At 45.5% G+C, this 23,740-nt stretch overlaps 1 protein-coding gene across 1 annotated transcript in view; it reads right to left on the bottom strand.

Moving 5' to 3' along the window:
- Positions 1–980: 980 nt before the first annotated feature.
- Positions 981–23,740, bottom strand: part of LOC124620054 (gamma-aminobutyric acid type B receptor subunit 2) — a 434,547-nt gene continuing 411,787 nt past the window's right edge. Inside the window, exons 20-22 of the mRNA XM_047146721.1 lie at positions 21,361–21,560; positions 21,109–21,261; positions 981–1,154 (exon numbers count right to left, since the gene is read on the bottom strand). Of these exons, the coding sequence (XP_047002677.1) occupies positions 1,005–1,154; positions 21,109–21,261; positions 21,361–21,560 (503 nt within the window). The 3' untranslated portion in view covers positions 981–1,004. The remainder of the gene's footprint in view (positions 1,155–21,108; positions 21,262–21,360; positions 21,561–23,740) is intronic.

The following is a 23,740-nucleotide window of genomic DNA, read 5'->3' as shown; positions in this document are numbered from 1 at the left end:
GAATTTCCGACTTCTTGGAATTACACTATGCCCGTTGACTTCCTTTACGTATTTTCGCTCCGCAGGCAGAAATATAGAATGGTTAAGTGGAAAATGGTCCGTGTGGAGGATGAGGCTTCACTTTCTCTTTCAAAGAAATAAAAATATAATCACCACACGTGAGTTTAGTAGAGTGTGAAACGCAATAAGACGTTATAAATAAATTCCACAACACATGATGTTACGCGGAAGACGACTGGAGAGGGAGACTACACGTGGAAATTTGAATTAAAAATTTCAGGATGTAGCTTTCGACGCCGATGAGATCTGTTAACATTATTCTAGCTGAGAAAACTTGGTTGCATAACTAGTGTTCTTCTTGGGTATTGCTTGTTTCATCCAACAATTCCTCTCTTAATCTCCTTCCAGGAGTTTATTATTATGTAGGATGTGATCCTCGAACTGAGATTGTCCAGTGACATGCCGCATTACATGAAGTGTTGGACGTTTTTCCGACAGAGCCCAGTTGTTTGACAGATGATCTCCACTTCGTCGTATTGACTCAGTATATCTGTAGCTACGTTCCGTTAATTTGATGATGAATAAATACTCTAAGCTCGTAATCTAAGTATGCTGTTGTAGCAGCTGTGACAGGAATTGAGATGAGAAGATAATTAGGGCAGTTTCAAGAGACATACGAGAAACATTTATTTGGGTTCTAGACGTGTTCATGACACTTTTTGATCGAATCAGCCACTAACAACGGATTGTGGATGGGGACTGTAGCTTCATGGGAGCATCAAACTGCATTTCTCCTGTGCAGCCAGAGTGTGGCCGATGGGACGACGACGGGCTGTTGCGACCACATTGGCCTCAGAGTTGGACAAGTAGAAGTACTTCGATTATAAGACGTGGTAACCAAGAACCTCGTTAGACAAAGCAGTGGTAACAGATGGAGCCGAGCGACCAGACGTGGCAGACGCAGGTGGTTCGTAGCAGCTGCACCTCTTCAGGTGGTGCTGTTTCTAGTCCTTCACGTTGGGAGCGCTGTCGCGGTCTCGCCCGCGGTTGCTGTTGGCCAGTTCACTCAGAGGGATGCCGAACTCCGCCGTCCCCCAAACGTCACAGTTGGGACTGTAACTGGCAGCACGGGGTTTCCAGTTGGACCCAGACACCTGCAATCACGAAATGGAAGCAAAAAGGTTAGTTGACACAAACGTATGACTGGGTTTCATAAATTTACTGTTGGTAAAAGAGCTTCCGTACCAAGAACCACTGGATGCATTTATGAGGGGCGTTTGAAAAGTCCGTGCAAAAATAAAAATTACTTAGATGTTTGCGGTAAACCATTTTTATTTTTCGACATAGTCTCCTTTTAGACTTATACACTTCGTCCAATGTTCTAATTTGTTGATTGCTTCCGAATAATAGGAATGGTCCAAGTCTGCAAAATAGCTATTAGTTGCTGCAACCACCTCCTCGTTTGAATAAAATCTTTGTCCCACCAGCCATTTCTTCAAATTGGGGAGCAAATAGTTATCCAAGGGAGCCAAGTCTTGAGAACAGGGGGGATGTGAAACGAGTTGGAATTCTATTTCTATTAATTTTGCGACCACAGCTGCTGAGGTGTGTGCTGGTGCATTGTCGTGATGGAAAAGGACTTTTTTGCGGTCCAATCGCCTGCGTTTTTCTTGCAGCTCGGTTTTCAAACGGTCCAATAACGATGAATAATATGAACCTGTAATGGTTTTACCCTTTTCCAGATAGTCTATGAGGATTATCCCTTGCGAATCCCAAAATAAAGTCGCCATAACCTTCCGGCCGAAGGAATGGTCTTCGCCTTTTTGGTGCAAATTTTCCCTTGGTAACCCATTGTTTAGATTGTTCTTTGGTCTCAGGAGCCTAGTAATGTATCCATGTTTCATCCACAGTTACGAAACGACGCTTAAAGTCCTGCAGATTCTTCCTGAACAGCTCCAAACTATCCTTGCAACACTTCACGCGATTCCATTTTTGGTGAAGCTTGAGCAATCGCGGAACCCATCTTGCGGATAGCTTTCTCATGTCCAAATGTTTATGCAAAATATTATGTACCCGTTCATTCGAGATGCACACAGCACTAAAAATCTCACGCACCTTAACTCTTCTGTCATCCATCACCATATTATGGATTTTATCCATGATTTCTGGAGTCGTAACCTCCACAGGGTGTCAAGAACGTTCAGAATCACTTGTGCCCATAAGGCCACCCAGAAGATTTTGAAACCACTTATAAACTGTTCTAATCGAAGGTGCAGAGTCACCGTAATGTTTATCAAGCTTCTCTTTAGTCTCCATAGGCGTTTTGCCGAGTGGTCTACCCGACGGGAGGCCCTCGTGACAAGACATTTTTTCCTAAAGTAATGCTTAATCTCCACTTTAAAATCTTTTTCGTCTATTTTTTGACAATAACTCGACTTCTTTGATTCACACGAACGCCAAACACAAAGAAATACACCAATATGGCTGAAACGTGGTGTGCGTTCTTTCCAAAGTTGCTACTAACTAAACATGACCTCGATACGCGCCGGTGATGCCATCTTTCTGAGTTTGCACGGATTTTTCAAACGCCCCTCGTATGTGGTACTGAGTGTTAAGCCTTTTTTTACAGACATTTTACACATACAGCTGAAATCGCTAGTCCTAAACACCAAGTAATAATTAATACGATTTGTAGGGTTAGCAAAATACTTTGCGAATGGTCAGGAGTGACAAACAAGCAGTACGTGTTATGTGGAGAAGAGCTCCGGAGTATGTGAGGCCAAATCTTGTCTTTTAAAAGTTCTTGTTGCCGTGGTCTTCAGTCCGAAGACTAGTTTGATGTAGCTCTCAATGTTACTCTATCCTCTGCAAACCTCTTCATCTCCAAATAATTCCTGCAAACTACATCCTTCTCAGTACGTTTACTATATTCATCTCTTGGTTTCCCTCTACGATTTTTATCCTCCAGACTTCCCTCAAACACTAAATTGGTGATCCCTTGGTGTCTCAGAATGTATCCCATTAACCGATCCTTTCTTTTGGTCAAATAGTGCCACAAATTTCTTGTCTCTCCAATTCTATTCAGTACCTCCTCATTAGTTACGTGATCGACCCCTCTAATCTTCAATATTTTTCTGTACGACTACATTACGAAAGCTTCTGTCCTCCTTTTGTCTTGACTGTTTATCGTCCATGTTTCACATCCATACTTAGCTACACTCCAGACAAATATCGTCAGAAAAGACTTCCTAACCCTTAAATCTATATTCGATCTTAACAATTGTCTCTTCTTCAGAAATGGTTTTCTCGCCATTGCCAGTCTACATTTTACGTCCTCTCTTCTGCGCAATCATCAGTTACTTTACTTGCCAAATGGCGAAACTCATCACGTGTTTGAATTCGACTACATTCCGTTTTCCATGTTTAGTTTTCGCTTATGTCTGTCTTATATCCGTCTTTCAAGACACTGTCCATTCCGTTCAACTGCTCTTCCAACTCCCTTGGTGTCTCTGACAGAATTACAATATCTCCTTGAACTTTAAGTCCTACTCCAATTTTTTTTATTTCCGCTACTCCTTGATCAGTGCACAGATACTTTAAATACATTTATAAGAATGTGTTGAGATCTGCGTCTGTAGCAAACAGCGCTTAGACGGTTCTCATGTGGCATCTTCCCTGTGATACAAGCAGAAAATTTATGGCACAAGAACAATTCGGCTTATAAATGTCGGTTACATGATTTACTTCATTCTTTAAATGTAAGTTATGAGTTAGTTTATTATTTATGAAAAAACAATCTGTATGTTTTAGCACGTAATGTGTTTGGAATCTGATAGGACATGTGGCCAAAACGGAGACATACACTCCTGGAAATGGAAAAAAGAACACATTGAAACCGGTGTGTCAGACCCACCATACTTGCTCCGGACACTGCGAGAGGGCTGTACAAGCAATGATCACACGCACGGCACAGCGGACACACCAGGAACCGCGGTCTTGGCCGTCGAATGGCGCTAGCTGCGCAGCATTTGTGCACCGCCGCCGTCAGTGTCAGCCAGTTTGCCGTGGCATACGGAGCTCCATCGCAGTCTTTAACACTGGTAGCATGCCGCGACAGCGTGGACGTGAACCGTATGTGCAGTTGACGGACTTTGAGCGAGGGCGTATAGTGGGCATGCGGGAGGCCGGGTGGACGTACCGCCGAATTGCTCAACACGTGGGGCGTGAGGTCTCCACAGTACATCGATGTTGTCGCCAGTGGTCGGCGGAAGGTGCACGTGCCCGTCGACCTGGGACCGGACCGCAGCGACGCACGGATGCACGCCAAGACCGTAGGATCCTACGCAATGCCGTAGGGGACCGCACCGCCACTTCCCAGCAAATTAGGGACACTGTTGCTCCTGGGGTATCGGCGAGGACCATTCGCAACCGTCTCCATGAAGCTGGGCTACGGTCCCGCACACCGTTAGGCCGTCTTCCGCTCACGCCCCAACATCGTGCAGCCCGCCTCCAGTGGTGTCGCGACAGGCGTGAATGGAGGGACGAATGGAGACGTGTCGTCTTCAGCGACGAGAGTCGCTTCTGCCTTGGTGCCAATGATGGTCGTATGCGTGTTTGGCGCCGTGCAGGTGAGCGCCACAATCAGGACTGCATACGACCGAGGCACACAGGGCCAACACCCGGCATCATGGTGTGGGGAGCGATCTCCTACACTGGCCGTACACCACTGGTGATCGTCGAGGGGACACTGAATAGTGCACGGTATATCCAAACCGTCATCGAACCCATCGTTCTACCATTCCTAGACCGGCAAGGGAACTTGCTGTTCCAACAGGACAATGCACGTCCGCATGTATCCCGTGCCACCCAACGTGCTCTGGAAGGTGTAAGTCAGCTACCCTGGCCAGCAAGATCTCCGGATCTGTCCCCCATTGAGCATGTTTGGGACTGGATGAAGCGTCGTCTCACGCGGTTTGCACGTCCAGCACGAACGCTGGTCCAACTGAGGTGCCAGGTGGAAATGGCATGGCAAGCCGTTCCACAGGACTACATCCAGCATCTCTACGATCGTCTCCATGGGAGAATAGCAGCCTGCATTGCTGCGAAAGGTGGATATACACTGTACTAGTGCCGAGATTGTGCATGCTCTGTTGCCTGTGTCTATGTGCCTGTGGTTCTGTCAGTGTGATCATGTGATGTATCTGACCCCAGGAATGTGTCAATAAAGTTTCCCCTTCCTGGGACAATGAATTCACGGTGTTCTTATTTCAATTTCCAGGAGTGTATTTGACAGAGTTGGCGGGGGATCGGAACTGGGGAAGCGTTGTTTGTTGTAGACGTGCACCTATTTTTGTTATTGCAATTTTTAATGACGCTGTGAAATTTAGTGATTATGGTAATATTACACACATTATTGTGTGGCATCAGTTTAACTGTGTTAGTTGTTAAAGTTAATCTTTGGCATGTAACGGAATTCTCATCATCGAGCATTGATTTTAAAAAGCTGTTTTACATTACTCTGGATCACATGAAGTGCTGATGATAGTAACATCAGTTGTAGTGTGTTTCCTATAGATTTAATATATGTGTTTGACACGGTATTTGTTAATACATAAATCACCAAAGTTGCTGCTTTTATCAGTATCACGTTCAGTGAATTTTATTACTTCGTCTCAATGGACTTTTAACCCCTAGCCATCTTTCACCATGCCTAATAGTGCACAAGTTTTCGGAAGTGATTCGGAAGTGGATGGAAAACACATGAAGCGGTACATCAAGCTAAGATTCTGCCGAATTTGTTCAATATTTTACCGGCGTCCGGCAGATATGATTTTGTCTTATGCTCCTCGTTGTGTTTTGCTTGCTCGGCCTGTATGTTCTACCAGAAAGCACGAAGTATTTTTCTCCTGTTGCAAATTGGCCTACTCGTTTCAACACCGGCACATAATAAAAAACTAATATATAATCCTAAAAAACTGTTCTTTTTAGATTTTTTGATTCACTGATTACGAATCCAGTGTCGGAATTCCAAAATTTCAAATGGCGGATTCTATTTGGCGGACCACAAACTACAAATTTAGCAGAGTTAAACTGCAGGTGTACAGTATTTTGAGGTCACTGACAACGACTTAGAAGTCGAAATTGCCTTACCGAAATGTTTTATTCGATAGTACACATTTTTTAATCGACGTAATCTGCTTCGGAAATGGCGCCCTCGGGTTATTCACTGGTAGATAGTTCGAAACTCATACCTTTTATCTCAGGTGGGTTTTGTTTATCATCTTCAATTGTCATTTTCTGGAATTTCGAGATGAGTGGATCCGAATATTTCTAGAAGCTGATGGAACAAGCTATTCACAGTTTTGTCAGTGAAGTATTTCCGTGTTATGTCTCTCGTCAATGGAGCAACTTCAATTAGGGCATATCTACATCTACATGTACATGGATACTCTGCAAATCACATCTGAGTGTCTGGCAGAGGGTTCATCGAACCATCTTCGTATTTCTCTTTTATTTATTTATTTTTTTAAAAGAAAAACAGCACCTACATCTCTCCATGCAAGCTCTGATCTCCCTTATTTTACTATGGTGATCTTTTCTCCGTATGTAGGTCGACGGGAGGAGAAAGTTGGTGAATGAAATTTAGTGAGAAGTACCGCCGCAACGAAAAACGCCTTCGTTTTAATGATGTCCACCCCAAATTTGTATCATTTCAGTGACACTCCTTCACTATTTCACGATGTTAAAAGACGTGCTGCCCTTCTTTGAACTCTCTCGATGTACTCCGTCAGTCCTATCTGGTATGGATCCCACATCGCACAGCAGTATTCTAAAAGAGGACGGGCAAGCATAGTGTAGCAGTCTCTTTAGTAGATATGTTACATTTTCTAAGTGTCCAGGCAATAAAACACAGTCTTTGGTTAGCCTTCCGCCACAACATTTTCTACGTGCTTCAAAACTACGTGGATTGTCCGCCTACGTAACTGCGCGATCAACGCGACTCATTGCTAAGCGAAGGGGCCAGGGTTCGATTCCCGGCGTGGTCGGAGATTCTCTCCGCTCGGGGACCGGTTGTTTTGTTGCTCTTATGTCCGTATCGTCATACTGATGTTACATACTGGAGATATGTTGATGGGCACCCTCCGAAAGCGAATTAAAAAAACTACGTAGACTGACGGCATCGGGTATTATTGCAGAATATAGTGCACTATTGCACAATAATTAACTACATTGTCGTACTGCTACACGGTAGGAAAATGAACGTCAACTGAAATCGCGCAAATATGCTCACCCAAATACTTTTGAACTCCGGAATTGCACTATCAAGATAGTATGAGAACCATTTACGAAAGTGGAGCGATAGAGAAAAGAATTTGTAACCAACGGTTACGGATAATAGCGAAAGCAGTTAAGTTTCAAGTCGATATACATAATTATGCCAGCTAAAAATGTCATAAACGTACCTTCTTGATTGCTGCCAATCTTATTTTATCCTGACAGCTGGGTAGGATCGCTGCCAAATGTTACTTATGCCACACAAACAATATCCGAAAAACGCGTCGTTATCCTGTTCACTGTTTATCGGGAAATGTCACGGTACTTATCGTATCGACTTGCGACTAGAAAGTCACTCCGTCAATTGCCAAGTATGCACGAGTGAAGTCTACAAACGATTTCGCGAGGCTAAAATCCGAACGTTCATCTTTTTCTGTTTCTGTTCTGTCCAGGTACTGAAACGAGTTGGCGCGCTGTATGCAATATACTTTCTTCTTGAATACGTCCTTAAGGCGGTTGAGCTTGCGTGGAGGGCCTTCAAAATCTGATAATGCACAGATCCTGAGGAGCAGTGTACTCAGCACACCCTCATTCTATGGAGGATGATGGAAGCTTGAGGCGTGGAGACACAAATCAATGTGGGTGGCTTTCCTGCCTACCTTGTGTAGTGCCGTCAGCTTCGCTCTTGGCTAGGACGTCCGAAATGTGGAGTTCGTCATTCGCTTCCGCCAACAGTAAATTTGATGCTGGGCGCAGAGATTTAAAATGCCAGAGAAAGTCCTGAAGCCTTTCACTCCCGTGTGTCCAGACCAAAAATGTGTCATCAACGTAACTAAAAAAAACATTTTAGACAGGGCAATGAGAGCTGTGAGCAATCATCTTGACGATTAAGAAGCCGGTACAGCTGAATTTAGTCTGTTTTTAATTATCAGATCACACTGGAAAAACACACCCTCAAGTGACATATGCATAATAATTAATTAATCATGAAAGAGTAACAGGCCCTAAAATACACACAAGAATGAAAATATTTTAAAAAATTTAATTTTTATAATGTGTTAAAAACATGTAAAATAGACAAATCTGTACTCACATAACTAAGTCATAACAGCTAAGTAGGCCGGAACATGGAACCACACATTCGTTGTTAGACCATGCTAAGAAAACCGCTAAATAGCGTTATTTTATGAATAAAAATCATTGGGACGTATGGATCCAAGTCCACAACTGTCGGTGGGGACTAAACATATTACATCTACATCTATGTACTAGTTCTACAACTTTGCTTCCGCCGTTTTTTCACTAAGTTCAGGACTTTATTGTGAAAAACTTACAGAAAATTTACGATTCAAAGTAGTGGCCATCGTTGGCCACTGCTTTCTCCTAGCTTTAGGGCAGCATACGAATCCCGCCGTGCATAAACTGGAGCCTTGAGGGGAGCCATGAATCGATCCAATTTTGCACTTGTTCATATGACCGCAAGTGCTAGTCAGCTAGGTCGTGTCCCATAGATAGAGAAAAGTGGCAGTCAGGGGTGGAATATCTAGGGAATACAGGGGGTGGGGTAGAACATCCCATTTCAACGTTTCCAAGTATGTTTTGACGGGATTTTCGACATGGGGTCGTGCACTGTCATGCTGAAAAATCATTTTTCCATGTCTTTCGCTGTAGCGTGGCCGTTTGTCTTTCAGTGCTCGGCTCAAACACATCAATTGCTTTCGATAACGATCTCCTGTGATTGTTCCCGTCGGCTGCAGCAGCATCGTAAGCTTTCTCTCTTTCACAACCATGCCAGTCATCTTCGTCAGCCGGCCGAAGTGGCCGTGCGGTTAAAGGCGCTGCAGTCTGGAACCGCAAGACCGCTACGGTCGCAGGTTCGAATCCTGCCTCGGGCATGGATGTTTGTGATGTCCTTAGGTTAGTTAGGTTTAACTAGTTCTAAGTTCTAGGGGACTAATGACCTCAGCAGTTGAGTCCCATAGTGCTCAGAGCCATTTTGAACCATCTTCGTCAAAATCATCATTCTTGAAGCATGGAAACCATTTTCTGCGAAGTTCTGTCACTAACAAGCATCTTTTCATAGGTGTTACCCAGCTTTTTATAAACCTCAGCCTCAGATTTCTTCATATCAAGGCAGAAAATTGAAACCTCCCGCAGATGACGAGAAATGGGCTCATAAGTTGTATTCAGTCTAGAATAACTTCATGATGCAATCAGAAATCGACTGATATTTTGATGGCGTTATGTTCTCAAATACCTAAGCTTACTCTATGACACTTACGAGGAACGACTTGCACCACTACTTTCCACTACTGCCGTCTATTGCAAAACGGCGGAAGCAAAGTTGTAGACCTAATACATACTCCGACAGCTACTGTACGGTGCGTGGCGGAGGGTAACCTGAACCACAACTAGTAGTTTCCTTTCGTGTTCCACATGCAGACAGAGCGAGGGAAAAACGGCTGTCTATACGCTTCCGTATCAGCCCTAATTTCTCGTATCTTGTCTTCGTGATCTCTACATGAAATGTATGTTGGCGGCAGTAGGATCGTTCTGCAGTCAGCTTCAGACGCCGGTTCTCTAAACTTCCTCAGTAGTTTTCTTCGAAACTAAAGTCTTCTTCCTTCCAGATTTTCCCACTTGAGCTCCCGAAGCATATCCATAACATTTTCATGCTTATCGAACCTACCGTAACAAATCTAGCAGCTCGCTTCTGAATTGCTTCGGTGTCTTCTTTCAATCCGACCTGATGCGGATCCCAAGCAATCGAGCAGTAATCAAAATAGGCCGCACTAGCGTCCTATATGCGATCTCCTTTACTGAAGAACCATACCTTCCTAAAATTTTCCCAACAAACCAAAGTGAACCATTAGCCTTCCCTACCACAATACTCATATGCTCTTTCCATTTCACATCGCTTCGCAAAGTTAGGCCCAGATATTTAAAGGACGTTGTTGTAACCGCAGGAATAATTCAAGTATAATTACAATCGTTTCAGGCAGTACCTTGAGAATAGTACGTAGGAAGAAGTTAAGGCTGTAGCGCTGGACGCCAGGCGTGGCCGAAGGGTCAGCCGAGGCGGAAGTCAAACTGTTGGGCAGCGGCGCTTGATAAGAAAGCAAACACCCAGCAGATACAAACGAAGGTCTGTGTAGGGACTCATGATAAGCAATCAATTAAGAATATCAACAGAAAGCATTCCTGGCTAGAGAGAGAGGTCTGGGAGTGAAGAAAGAGGGCCCTTGGTGGGGACAGCGCTACGTCATGAGGAGCCAATGAAGGGCTCAGGACGCTGTGCGTGACCATATAGGGAGAGGCGCCTCTATCCCTCCACTCAGCCTCTGAAGAACAATAGCAACAACAATGCTTTAACGATACCAAATAAGGACAAGTTGCCTTCCACGCTACGTCATGCCAAGCGCTGTCGGGGTCGAAGGGGGAACGCTAACAAAACCCGAGAGCACGCCGCTCTGGGGGTCTTCTTGTCGAGTAGTTAGAGTGATAGCAGCAGCCAACTTGGGCTGAGGAACGGGCTGTAGGCAGGCAGCCGGAGATGGTCGCTGGAGATCGTTAGGGCGTAGCCGCGAGACTCTAACGTAGGGTGCTATTAAATATTGTAGAGCTTCTAGTAGGCAGTCGGAACGGTGGAGTCAGTCACCGTCTCTGTATTAGACTTGGCCTCCCTGTGAATACAATCACCACGCAGATAGGGTGATCTGTATTCATTCAGAATAAACTGCAATTTGTTAAAGTTAGCAAGACTTTAATTCTATCCGCTTCCTAGCCTTGTACCTTCACACCAGGGATTTCTATATCTTAGCCAGATCAAAAGGTCTCCCTCTCACTAAGGTCAACCGGCTAAATCCCTTTCACGAACCGTGTCGCTCAATCCCTCGCAATACCCACGCTTGGGACGCGACAACGTGACTGCTGCAAGCAGGACACTGCTAATACTGTATCCGAAAATTACAGGTTTCTTTTTCCTACTCATCCTCATTCCCTCATTAAGAGCTAGCTGCCATTCATCACAACAACTGGAAATTCTGTCTAGGTCATCCTGTATCAACCTACAGTCACTTATCTTCCACGCCTTCCTGTAAATCACTGCATGATAAGCGAACAACCGCAGATTGCTGCCCAGGCTGTCTGCCAGATCATTTATGTATACATGGTGAAAAGTATTTAAACTGAAAAACTCTGGGAGATTGTAGGGGACATTAAAGCAAATATTTTTCCCTAATATCATTTTTACCTATGAGGACTATTCAAACCGGTAGAGGAAGATTTCTCTGGCGGCAAATTAATTAAACCAACATCACTTTTCCATTTTTTATGTCCAAGAGACAACACATTAACACAACCCAATTTCAATTACAATAGATTTTCAAAAATTCCTCCATTGACTCGTAAACAAAGGTTACACCGTCGGATAATGTTCTGTCTGACACGGGCAGAAACCCCAGGAGTATCTTGAATTGTTCCTGCTGCTCCTACTATCCGCGCAACCAGATCCTCTTCTGATGCAACAGGAGTTGCGTAAACAAGGTTGCGCATCCAGGTAGGAGACGGGGTACTGGCAGAAGTAAAGCTGTGAGTACCGGGCGTGACTCGTGCTTCGGTAGCTCAGATGGTGGAGCACTTGCCCGCGAAAGGCAAAGGTCCCGAGTTCGAGTCTCGGTCGGGCACACAGTTTTAATCTGCCAGGAAGTTTCAAGGTTGCGCATCTCTCCCCACACAAAAATGTCCAGAGGGGACATGTCTGGGGATCGAGCAGGACATCGTACAGGACCACATGTGCCAATCCACGTTTCTGGGAACCATCGGTCCAGAAATCGACGCACACGACGACTGAAATCTGCCGGCGCCCCTTCATGTTGGAACCACATGCGTTGTCTTGTAGGGATCGTGACGTCTTCCAGCAATTCTGGCAATGCTGTGGCGAGAAAATTGTAATAGTGCCTGCCATTTAATGGCCTAGGTAGCAGATAAGGCCCAATTAAACAGTCACCAACAACACCGACCCACACATTAACAAAGAACGGCACTTAATGAGCGCTTGTAACTGTGGCATGTGGGTTATCCTCACTCCAAACATACGAATTGTGCATGTTGAAGACTCCATCATGGCCGAACATTGCTTCATCGGTAAACAACACAGAGGATGGAAATGTAGGATGCATTTCACACTGTGCCAGGTACCACAGCGAAAACTGTGCTCTGGGTGGATAATCAACTGGTTCCAGGTTGTGGACACGCTGTAAGTGAAATGGACGTAACAACTGCTGTCGAAGGACTGTTCTTACATTCGTCTGATTCGTCCCCATGTTACGTGCAATTGCACGAGTGCTGACTGGGGGATCCCGCTCCACACGCTGAAAGACAACTTCCACAAATTGCAGCGTTCGTACCGTGCGACGGAATTCCTGTCCAGGTATTCTGCTAAATGACCCGGTCTCACGCAGACGTTGGTACACAGCAGCAAAGGTCGTATGATGCGGCGATTAGGATATTGTTGTTGATAAACCCGCTGTGTAGCTCGTCCGTTGTGGTGCGCTACGCAGTATGCACCAACCATTCAGTGTACTTACTCCAGGTGTATCGCTCCATTAGTAACCAGAGACAATGCACTACTATACTGGTGGACAGCAGTTGCCTACAACTGAATTTCGTAATACAGCCTCTAACAACTGAAGAGCGTAATACGGCCTCCGCCGGTTTAAATACTCCTCATAGTAAAAAATGACATTAGGGAAAAATATTTGTTTTGATGTCCCCTACAACCTCCCAGAGTTTGTCGGTTTAAATACTTTTCACCCTGTATAGAAAGCGGCAACGGTCCTATCACACTTCCCTAGGGCGCTCCTGATGTTACCATCGTAAAGGCAGTAGACTGCTAACACGAACACACATTTAAAAACTTTATAGAAGCTTGAAGAGCGGCTGGTTTAAAGCACAGAGGGGGAGAGAAGTTGCGCAATTTTCCCAAAATTAGAGTGCACCATGTTTATCAAACAAGAGGCTAACTAACAGGGAATGAGAAGATCAAGTACCGTGCTCCGGGAATGAGCACAAAATGCAGTTGTGCTAGGTGTTCATTTTCTTTACATCACCTTCTTCGTTAATAAGCTTCTTGCTCGATACACGTGGTCCAACTTTTTGGGCTACCTCGAGACTGCACTGCAAGTACCCTCTCTGTTCTTTAAAAGAGCCGCTCATCACATCCTTATATCGTTTTTTATGTATCTTCGTGTTACCAGTGGATTTCAGTAATTTAATTTGTTGAGGGCCTACAGACCGTTGTGGGCTTGAATTCCTATGTCCAGATGATCTTGATTCATTGACATACCGCCATTAAGCGGTTTATTAGCTTGGTCTGGGTTCCACGTTCCGGGCTACTTAACTGTTATAACGTAATGAGGTGAGCACAGTTTCGTCTGTTTTTTGTTTTTTTTGTTTTTTTTTAAATTTTTTCGTATTGTTGGATATTTTAGCGTCTGTTACTTTTTCTTAATTCGTTGCTATGTACGAGGGCAGTTCAATAAGTAATGCAACACATTTTTTTTCTCGGCCAATTTTGGTTGAAAAAACCGGAAATTTCTTGTGGAATATTTTCAAACATTCCCACTTCGTCTCGTATAGTTTCATTGACTTTCGACAGGTGGCAGCGCTGTACGGAGCTGTTAAAATGGCGTCTGTAACGGATGTGCGTTGCAAACAACGGGCAGTGATCGAGTTTCTTTTGGCGGAAAACCAGGGCATCTCAGATATTCATAGGCGCTTGCAGAATGTCTACGGTGATCTGGCAGTGGACAAAAGCACGGTGAGTCGTTGGGCAAAGCGTGTGTCATCATCGCCGCAAGGTCAAGCAAGACTGTCTGATCTCCCGCGTGCGGGCCGGCCGTACACAGTTGTGACTCCTGCAATGGCGGAGCGTGCGAACACACTCGTTCGAGATGATCGACGGATCACCATCAAACAGCTCAGTGCTCAACTTGACATCTCTGTTGGTAGTGCTGTCACAATTGTTCAACAGTTGGGATATTCAAAGGTTTGTTCCCGCTGGGTCCCTCGTTGTCTAACCGAACACCATAAAGAGCAAAGGAGAACCATCTGTGCGGAATTGCTTGCTCGCCATGTGGCTGAGGGTGACAATTTCTTGTCAAAGATTGTTACAGGCGATGAAACATGGGTTCATCACTTCGAACCTGAAACAAAACGGCAATCAATAGAGTGGCGCCACACCCACTCCCCCACCAAGAAAAAGTTTAAAGCCATACCCTCAGCCGGTAAAGTCATGGTTACAGTCTTCTGGGACGCTGAAGGGGTTATTCTGTTCGATGTCCCTCCCCATGGTCAAACGATCAACTCTGAAGTGTATTGTGCTACTCTTCAGAAATTGAAGAAACGACTTCAGCGTGTTCGTAGGCACAAAATTCAGAACGAACTTCTCCTTCTTCATGACAACGCAAGACCTCACACAAGTCTTCGCACCCGAGAGGAGCTCACAAAACTTCAGTGGACTGTTCTTCCTCATGCACCCTACAGCCCCGATCTCGCACCGTCGGATTTCCATATGTTTGGCCCAATGAAGGACGCAATCCGTGGGACGCACTACGCGGATGATGAAGAAGTTATTGATGCAGTACGACGTTGGCTCCGACATCGACCAGTGGAATGGTACCGTGCAGGCATACAGGCCCTCATTTCAAGGTGGCGTAAGGCCGTAGCATTGAATGGAGATTACGTTGAAAAATAGTGTTGTGTAGCTAAAAGATTGGGGAATAACCTGGTGTATTTCAATGCTGAATAAAACAACCCCTGTTTCAGAAAAAAAATGTGTTGCATTACTTATTGAACTGCCCTCGTAGATGTTACCTGAGGATGTGGTTTTCAGTGGCACTAAGCCGTTTGCGATCTGATAACAAAAAGAATGATTGAATACAGTTGAAACCGCATCTTGATCCCCAAGGCATTTGAAAAAGCGTGTATGCTTCAGCGTAGCTCTTTCAAGCTTTGTAATATTGATTTGCGGCAAGGTTCCACCGACTTGTCGCCAGTACGAATAACTTGAACTGTGCATGCTTCACTGCAGTGGCATAGAATTTTAAGAAAACTTCATGTTAGTCCGAAAAACATAAAATGGTATGCACACTGGTGTCCAAAATTAGAGCAACATATCGCTATTTCCCCGTCATGTGGCTAATTCACAATATAATCATACAAACTGTCAACGTATGTCCGTACGATCGTGTTCTCCACGGAAGATGGCATTCCGGTTCAACTGACAACCATGCTAATGATGGCGTCAGGGCACCTATCAATCGTGGTAATCTTCACTTAAAACCTCCGGGCTGATAGGCCGTGGTCGTATAAAACTCTCCCCTGACGTTTCGTCTCCGAATGCGGGAGACATCCTCCGAGGTAAAGCGGCGAACTACAAGGAGAACTCGAGGAAGCGCTGATTATATAGGCAGTACAGAGGGCGCCACTGTCGATCATGTGGCGTCGGCTATGAGACAGTCTCTGGTAATGCCAACATTCGCGATTGAAAGTAATCGATCGTCAAGCTTGCGGTGCAACGCTGACATCCAAATTTTATCCAGTTTAACACCTTCGTCTTTCCTGTTAAAATTATTACGACGTTTGTCAATCTCGATAGGGAAGAGCTTTATACATCGACCACGGCCTATCAGCCTGGAATTTTTAAGTGAAGAAAATACCGGCCGTGAAAGCCTACATTGTATGATCAATCGTGGTAGCGTTTGATGAGTAGTCCCACGTCCACAATCACCGTGTACACAGTCATAGACGGTGCAGTATGGCGCAGACAAGACGCCTACAAACTCTCTGCGGTGGACGGCCATAGGAAGAATGGAAGCAGGATATTCGCAAACTGATGTGGCACGATGGCTTAACGTGAATCGTTCTCTTGTTTTTCGGATGTGGCGACAGTTTATATAGAACGAAACTGTATCGCGAAGCCCAGGGCAGGGCGACCACATGTAACATCAGAAAGAGAGGACCGTTACCTGGCTGTAAGAGCACGATGATACTGTCTTAAGTCGTCGGCACACGGACCGTGCTGTCGAACGTCAACGTTGAGCGTGCTGAGTTCAACGTGCTGCTGAACGCTCAGGAACGATGCGACTTGTGCATACGGTACGTGGGCCCCAGTGTGGTATAAGCGATCAAAACGCACTCCGGCTACAGTTGCTGGATGTTTCTAGCTCGTAAATCACACTGTTTACTCAACGGGTGCGTGTAAGATTTTCACATTAACTCTATCAAAATGCACATTTCCTCCATTGCCCATAGGCTAGTCACGTTGTTCTATATGTAATATACACAAATAAAAACTTCAACATCCATGTACATATTTTAAGACGAAAAGGAAAGTACCATATCCAATAAGTAAGGACACAGGATTATAAAATTTCTATTACAAACAGTGCGGAATCAGCATGGGTTTCGAAAAAAATGGTCATGTGAAACCCAGCTCGCGCTATTTGCCCACGAGATTCAGAGGGCCATAGACACGGGTTCCCAGGTAGATGCCGTGTTTCTTGACTCCCGCAAGGCGTTCGATACAGTTCCCCACAGTCGTTTAATAAACAAAGTAAGAGCATATGAACTATCAGACCAATTGTGTGATTGGATTGAAGAGTTCCTAGATAACAGAACGCAGCATGTCATTCTCAATGGAGAGAAGTCTTCCGAAGTAAGAGTGATTTCAGGTGTGCCGCAGAGGAGTGTCATAGGACCGTTGCTATTCACAATATACATAAATGACCTTGTGGATGACATCGGAAGTTCACTGAGGCTTTTTGCAGATGATGCTGTGGTGTATCGAGAGGTTGTAACAATGGAAAATTGTACTGAAATGCAGGAGGATCTGCAGCGAACTACGCATGGTGCAGGGAATGGCAATTGAATCTCAATGTAGACAAGTGTAATGTGCTGCGAATACATAGAAAGATAGATCCCTTATCATTTAACTACAAAATAGCATGTCAACAACTGGAAGCAGTTAATTCCATAAATTATCTGGGAGTACGCATTAGGAGTGATTTAAAATGGAATGATCATATAAAGTTGATCGTCAGTAAAGCAGATGCTAGACTGAGATTCATTGGAAGAATCCTAAGGAAATGCAGTCCGAAAACAAAGAAAGTAGGTTACAGTACGCTTGTTTGCCCACTGCTTGAATACTGCTCAGCAGTGTGGGATCCGTACCAGATAGGGTTGATAGAAGAGATAGAGAAGATCCAATTGAGAGCAGCGCGCTTCGTTTCAGGATCATTTGGTAAGCGCGAGAGTGTTACGGAGATGATAGATAAACTCCAGTGGAGGACTCTGCAGGAGAGACGCTCAGTAGCTCGGTACGGGCTTTTGTTAAAGTTTCAAGACCATACCCTCACCGAAGAGTCAATCTATATATTGCTCCCTCCTACGTATATCTCGCGAAGAGACCATGAGGATGAAATCAGAGAGATTAGAGCCCACACAGAACCATACCGACAATCCTTCTTTCCACGAACAATACGAGACTGGAATAGAAGGGAGAACCGATAGAGGTACTCAAGGTACCCTCCTCCACACACCGTCAGGTGGCTTGCGGAGTATGGATGTAGATGTAGATGTAGATACAAATTTGCAATAGTTCTCCACATAAGATAAGCATTATTTCAACATTCCCACATTTTAGTAAAACCCTAAGGTCATTCATACTTCATCACTGTTCCTATCCAGTAGCAGAATTTTTGCAACGTGTGAATTAAGAAACGTAAAAGAAAAAGGAGGAAAATACCGTTATACAAGTAGCGCAAGCAGTCCTGTAGATTAAACCAATTGAACAAACTCACTCCTCATAAAGAGGTGAACTTATATTTATGTAACATCAATTACTATAGTATATACTTATATTAAACTAATAATGCGTCAGAACCTACTACGCAAATGTTAGGGGGGGGGGGGGAATTAGATCGGACGAGACGGGCACCATTGGCATTACGAGCATTTCGGTAGAAGTCGGTAACGCTACTCACTGTGCTAAAAAATGACAACAAACCTCAGATAGTCATACCTAGTGGATTCCCAGTTGTTAAAAGCCTTAATAGTAGCTACGTTACTAATTGAAATTTTATTATAACAAATTGTACCCAGAAAAATGCGTTTTTGGTGGATCCTCAGTGTGTCGTTGCCTTCAAATGGCGTAGTCTCATAAACGCAGGGTACTTTCGCCACGAATAAGATGTTTCTCATTTTTTTGCAGCGAATCACACAGTTAACAACGGGTTTTCGAGTGATTCTCGATTTGCTGGTGCTCACAAACGGCATATATACGTATAGGTTTGAGATGAATGCCAATATGGCGCCTCACAACTCTGTGCTGAAGGGAGATGGCGTGGATGTGACGTAGGTGGCGTTGTGCCATCTCATTGGTCAACGCTCAGACGCACGCTCAGAATATCTGACCTGCTAGATATTGCCCTGCACATTCGGGAAGACTCCCGAACGTGCTGTTCCACGCTATGAAGTGAGAAACTCGCACGCTCAACGCTCAACGCTCAACGTTCTGGTGCGAGGTCCGAGTGCCGACGGCTTTAGTACTGCACGGCAGCTGGTATCTGACCTGGCGCTTTCACCGGACGTTTTTTATGGAGGCAAACAGTGTACAGAAGGCTTCGGCAGAGTGGCCTTTATTGTCGGAGACCTGCTGTATGTCTACCTCTGACTTATCCTCAATGGTGGAGCTGCCAACATGCCACTGGGACGGTCGAACAGTGGGCCAGTTTTCTTTTCTCAGATGAATCCAGATTTGGTCTGAAGAGTGAGTTCCGACGGGTTCGCATCTGGAGGGAACATGGAACACAGTTTCGGGAGCCAAACATTGTGGAAAGAGATCGATATCGAGGAGGCCTCTGATGGTGTGGGCATGGATTATGTGGATCACTCAAACACCTCTTCATGAAATTGATTCGTCGAGGTTTAAATCCTTTCACGTATCGTGTCGAGAGCGTGAGGGCTCATGGAGCGCTGTTGTGAGGTGCTATGGGCCCAGACTTCGTATTGATGGACGATAATGCTCGATCTCATAGAGCACAGGTGGTTGCTGTTTTCTTGGAAACGGAAGAATTTGCACGCATGGCGTGGCCTGCTCGCTCTCCTGATTTGAAACCCATAGAGAAAATTAGGGATACATTAGGGACACGGGTTTCATCACGTCAGCATGCATCAACCACTCTCTAAGACTTGCGAGCAGCTCTGCACGTAGAATAGGAGTTATTGTCTCAACCTGAGGTTGATAACATCAATCAAAGCTTGTCCCGTCGTTGTAAGTGATGTATTGCTGCCAGAGGTGGTGAACCCCACACTGAGCACATTAACCAGTTGTTGAAATGTGTGTGTGCAGATCCGTTAAGTTGGAAGAAAATGAAGAACATTTTTGTCTACCGTTATGCATGCTGCAGTTGTTTCCGTTCTGTATTCTTTACATCACTCTTTTCAACCTCTACTTGGAAAATATGATTGACCAATGATCATTAGATGACAAAGGAGTAGAAATTGGAGGAAGAAGAGTAAGGTGTTTGAGATTTTCTGATGAGATGATCCTTCTAGCCACAGGGGAAAAAAGAATTACAGGATTTGGTGGACACCATTGAAACTAACGGAAAAAAATATGGAGTGAAAATTAACACAAAAAAAGTGTTGACACTAGGAGGAAATTAGGAAATAAAAATTATGCTGAATGGAGAAATAGTAGTACAGGTGCAAAATTTTAAGTATGTTAGAGGCAGGGTATACACCGACTGGAAGTGCACAACAGAAATTAAAACAAGGATAGCAATGGCAAAAGAGGCGTTTTATAAGAAAAGGAGAATTTTCTGCAGTGGTCTGGACAGAGAACAAAGGAAGAGCCCCATAAAATGTCTTGTCTGGAATGTTCTGCTTTATGGCGCTGAAACATGGACTATGAGGAAGAAAGACAGAGAAAGGCTGGAGGCTTCTGAGATTTGGACGTGGCGGAAGATGGAAAGAATAAGTTGGATGGACAGAGTAAAAAATGAAGAGGTACTGAGAAGAGTGGGAGAGAAAAGACAGTTACTAGATGAAATAAAGAGAAGAAAAAGAAATTGGATTGGGCATATGTTAAGAAGTAATGACGGACTGATAAAAACAGTTTTAGAAGGTTATGTAGCAGAAAAAGGAAGCGAGGAAGGAAGAGATTCCAGATACTGGATGACATGATAGACGGTACAACATACAGCAGCCTTAAGAAGGAAGCAATGGATCGCAGAAAATGGAGAGGCAAAGGACCTGCTAATATAGCGGATAACTGATTGTGATTCTTTACAGTGTTTCTACTTTACTGTGACATGCTTGCATTGTTTTGGGGCAAAAGGAAGGCAACCTTGCGAAATTTCTGTTTGTTGCTTAATTTTGGATACCAGCATAATTCTTAAGATTTGACCATCGACCTGTTGACGTCTTGAGGTCTCGGGTATTAAGTCTGATTTCAGCGCTGTTCTTGCATGATATTTCAACGACGTAACCGCTGAGGAAGAGAACGACGCATGTTATCGAACTATCAAATGGTTCAAATGGCTCTGAGCACTATGGGACTTAACATCTGAGGTCATCAGTCCCCTAGAACTTAGAACTACTTAAACCTAACTAACCTAAGGACATCACACACATCCATGCCCGAGGCAGGATTCGAACATGCGACCGTAGCGGTCACGCGGTTCCTGACTGTAGCGCCTAGAACCGCACGGCCACATCGGCCGGCTATCGAACTATCGTGCAAAACGACGCTGATATCTCTCAGAATACCCGATACCTCAAGATGTCGTAGAAAGGCGTGTTCGGAGGCCAGTCAGGCGGCGGCAGGTGTACCTGGTGGACTGCAGCGTGCGCAGCGGCCGACCCGCAGTGGAAGGAGCGGGCGTCCTCGAGCGAGCGGCACTTGTCGAGCAGGTCGGCGCGCTGGTGGCCATGCCGCACGTGCAGGTGGTGGTGGTGGCTGCTGCGGCGGCGCTGCACCTGCAGCTGGTACTGCTGCTGCAGCAGCTGCGCGAAGCTGGCGCTGCTCTTGCGCCGGCTGTCGAGCGCCGTCAGGCTGCAGGTGGGCACGACGCGGTGCGGGAAGCGCGGCGACCCCTTGGCGCGCTCGCGGAACGGCAGGTTGGGCTGCGAGTGCTGGTGGTGGATGCCGGCGCGCGGACGCGGCGACGCCCCCGCGCTGGCGCGCCGCAGCGCCTCCTTGGACAGCACGCACGGGCTGCCTGCGGGCAGGGTGGGTCACTCAAGGTGGGGTACCGCCACTCGCGCTTAAAATCCATTCCTCGCAGACCCGTCAATCCACTTCTTGGTGCGGCATTAGACTCCTCATTACAGTTGCCAGTAAGTAGGAGCTACGTCTAAAGGCAGGAGGCTGGCCAGTCACTAGAAGTATAATCTCCGCACAGTATAGCCAATTTTCTCAACTGCTGTCATTACGTGGGCAACGGCATTGCCGCTGTGGATACACCGGTTCTAGTGCTACACCTAAGTTAAGCGCTGTCGGGTGTGGTCGGCGCTTGGATGGGTGAGCATCTAGACACCATGCGCTGTTGCCATTTTTCGTGGTGCACTCCGCCTCGTGATGCCAATTGAGGAGCTACTCGACCGAATAGTAGCGGCTTCGATCAAGAATACCATCATAACGACCGGGAGAGTGGTGTGTTGACCTCATGCCCCTCCTATCCGCATCCTCCAGTGAGGATGACACGGCGGTCGGATGGTCCCGGAAGGTCACTCGTGGCCTGAAGACGGAGTGCTGTCATTGCGTGAGAAGACAACATGGAGCGTGACTACCAAAGATAGCGCTGGACATGGTTGTTTCTGCAGAAGAAGAGTGTAAACACTGTGAGTATTCACAGTCAATTGGTGGCACTTGCAACATGACTACTCTCGTCCCCCATACGAGCAGGAAAACAATGACTGCCGTCGCTGAAATGGAGTTCGGGTACTGCCACACCCATTGTATATTCTTTACTTGGCCTCTGCTGATTTGGGGCTATGAAGAAACCTCTGCACATAAGGGGTGATCAAAAAGTCAGTATAAATTTGAAAACTGAATAAACCAGAGAATAATGTAGATAAAGAGGTACAAATTGACACTCATGCTTGGAATGACATGGGGTTTTATTAGAACCAAAAAAATACAAAAGTTCAAAAAATGTCCGAAAGATGACGCTTCATCTGTTCAGAATAGCAATAATTAGCATAACAAAGTAAGACAAAGCAAAGATGATGTTCTTTACAGGAAATGCTCAATATATCCACCATCATTCCTCAACAATAGCTGTAGTCGAGGAATAATGTGAACAGCACAGTAAAGCATGTCCGGAGTGGTGTGGCATTGGCGTCGGATGTTTCCTTTCATCCTCCCTAGAGATGTCGGTCGGTCACGATACACTTGCGACTTCAGATAACCCCAAAGCCAGTAATCGCTCGGACTGAGGTCTGGAGACCTGGGAGGCCAAGCATGACGAAAGTGGCGGCTGAGCACATGATCATCACCAAACGACGCGGGCAAGAGATCTTTCACGCGTCTAGCAATATGGGGTGGAGCGCTATCCTACATACACATCGTACGTTCCAGCAGGTGTTTATCAGCCAGGCTAGGGATGATGCGATTCTGTAACATACCGGTGTACCTCTCACCCATCACGGTAGCAGTTACAAAACCAGAATCACGCATTTTCTCGAAGAAAATAGGCCCGATAACGGTAGATATGGTAAATCCAACCCATACCGTCACTTTCTGTCGTCCAACGGAGTTTCCACGACAGTTCTAGGATTTTCGGTAGCCCAAATTCTGAAAATGTGGGCGTTGACAGACCCTTGGAGCGTGAAATGAGCATCGTCGGTCCACAACACGTTACTCAACCAATCGTCATCTTCCGCCGTCTTTTGAAACGCCCACACCGCAAATGCCCTGCGCTTCACTAAATCGCCAGGTAACAGGTCATGATGCCGATGGATTTTGTACGGATAGCATCGGAGGGTACGCCTATGTGCCAACCAAACAGTAGTGTATGGAATGCCGGTGCGACGTACGACTGCACGAGCGCTGACTTCCCCGTGCATAGACGAACCCGCTACCGTCTCCATTTCCTCCTGAACTGTCTCAGCAGCATTACGCCTTGTGCTCGGTCGACCACTACGGGGTCTATCGTCTAAACAACCTGTGGCTTCGAACTTCGAAATCATTCTCGCCGCAGCTGCAATTGTCAACGGATCTTTACCCGTTCGATTCCTCTTCATATGGCGTAACGCTGTACTAGCACATTCCCCATTCTGATAATACAGCTTCACTAAAAGCACCTTTTCGGATAACGTCAACATGCTGCGACTGCTGGTGCATCTGATTCTCTCTCTCGTTACAGCTCCTTTTATACACGATTGTCATGCGCAGTCA

This window comes from Schistocerca americana, chromosome 6, assembly GCF_021461395.2.
Source record: "Schistocerca americana isolate TAMUIC-IGC-003095 chromosome 6, iqSchAmer2.1, whole genome shotgun sequence".
Taxonomy (NCBI): domain Eukaryota; kingdom Metazoa; phylum Arthropoda; class Insecta; order Orthoptera; family Acrididae; genus Schistocerca; species Schistocerca americana.
The sequence above is the reverse complement of the archived record's forward strand: the minus strand, read 5'-3'. Positions and strand labels throughout refer to the sequence as shown.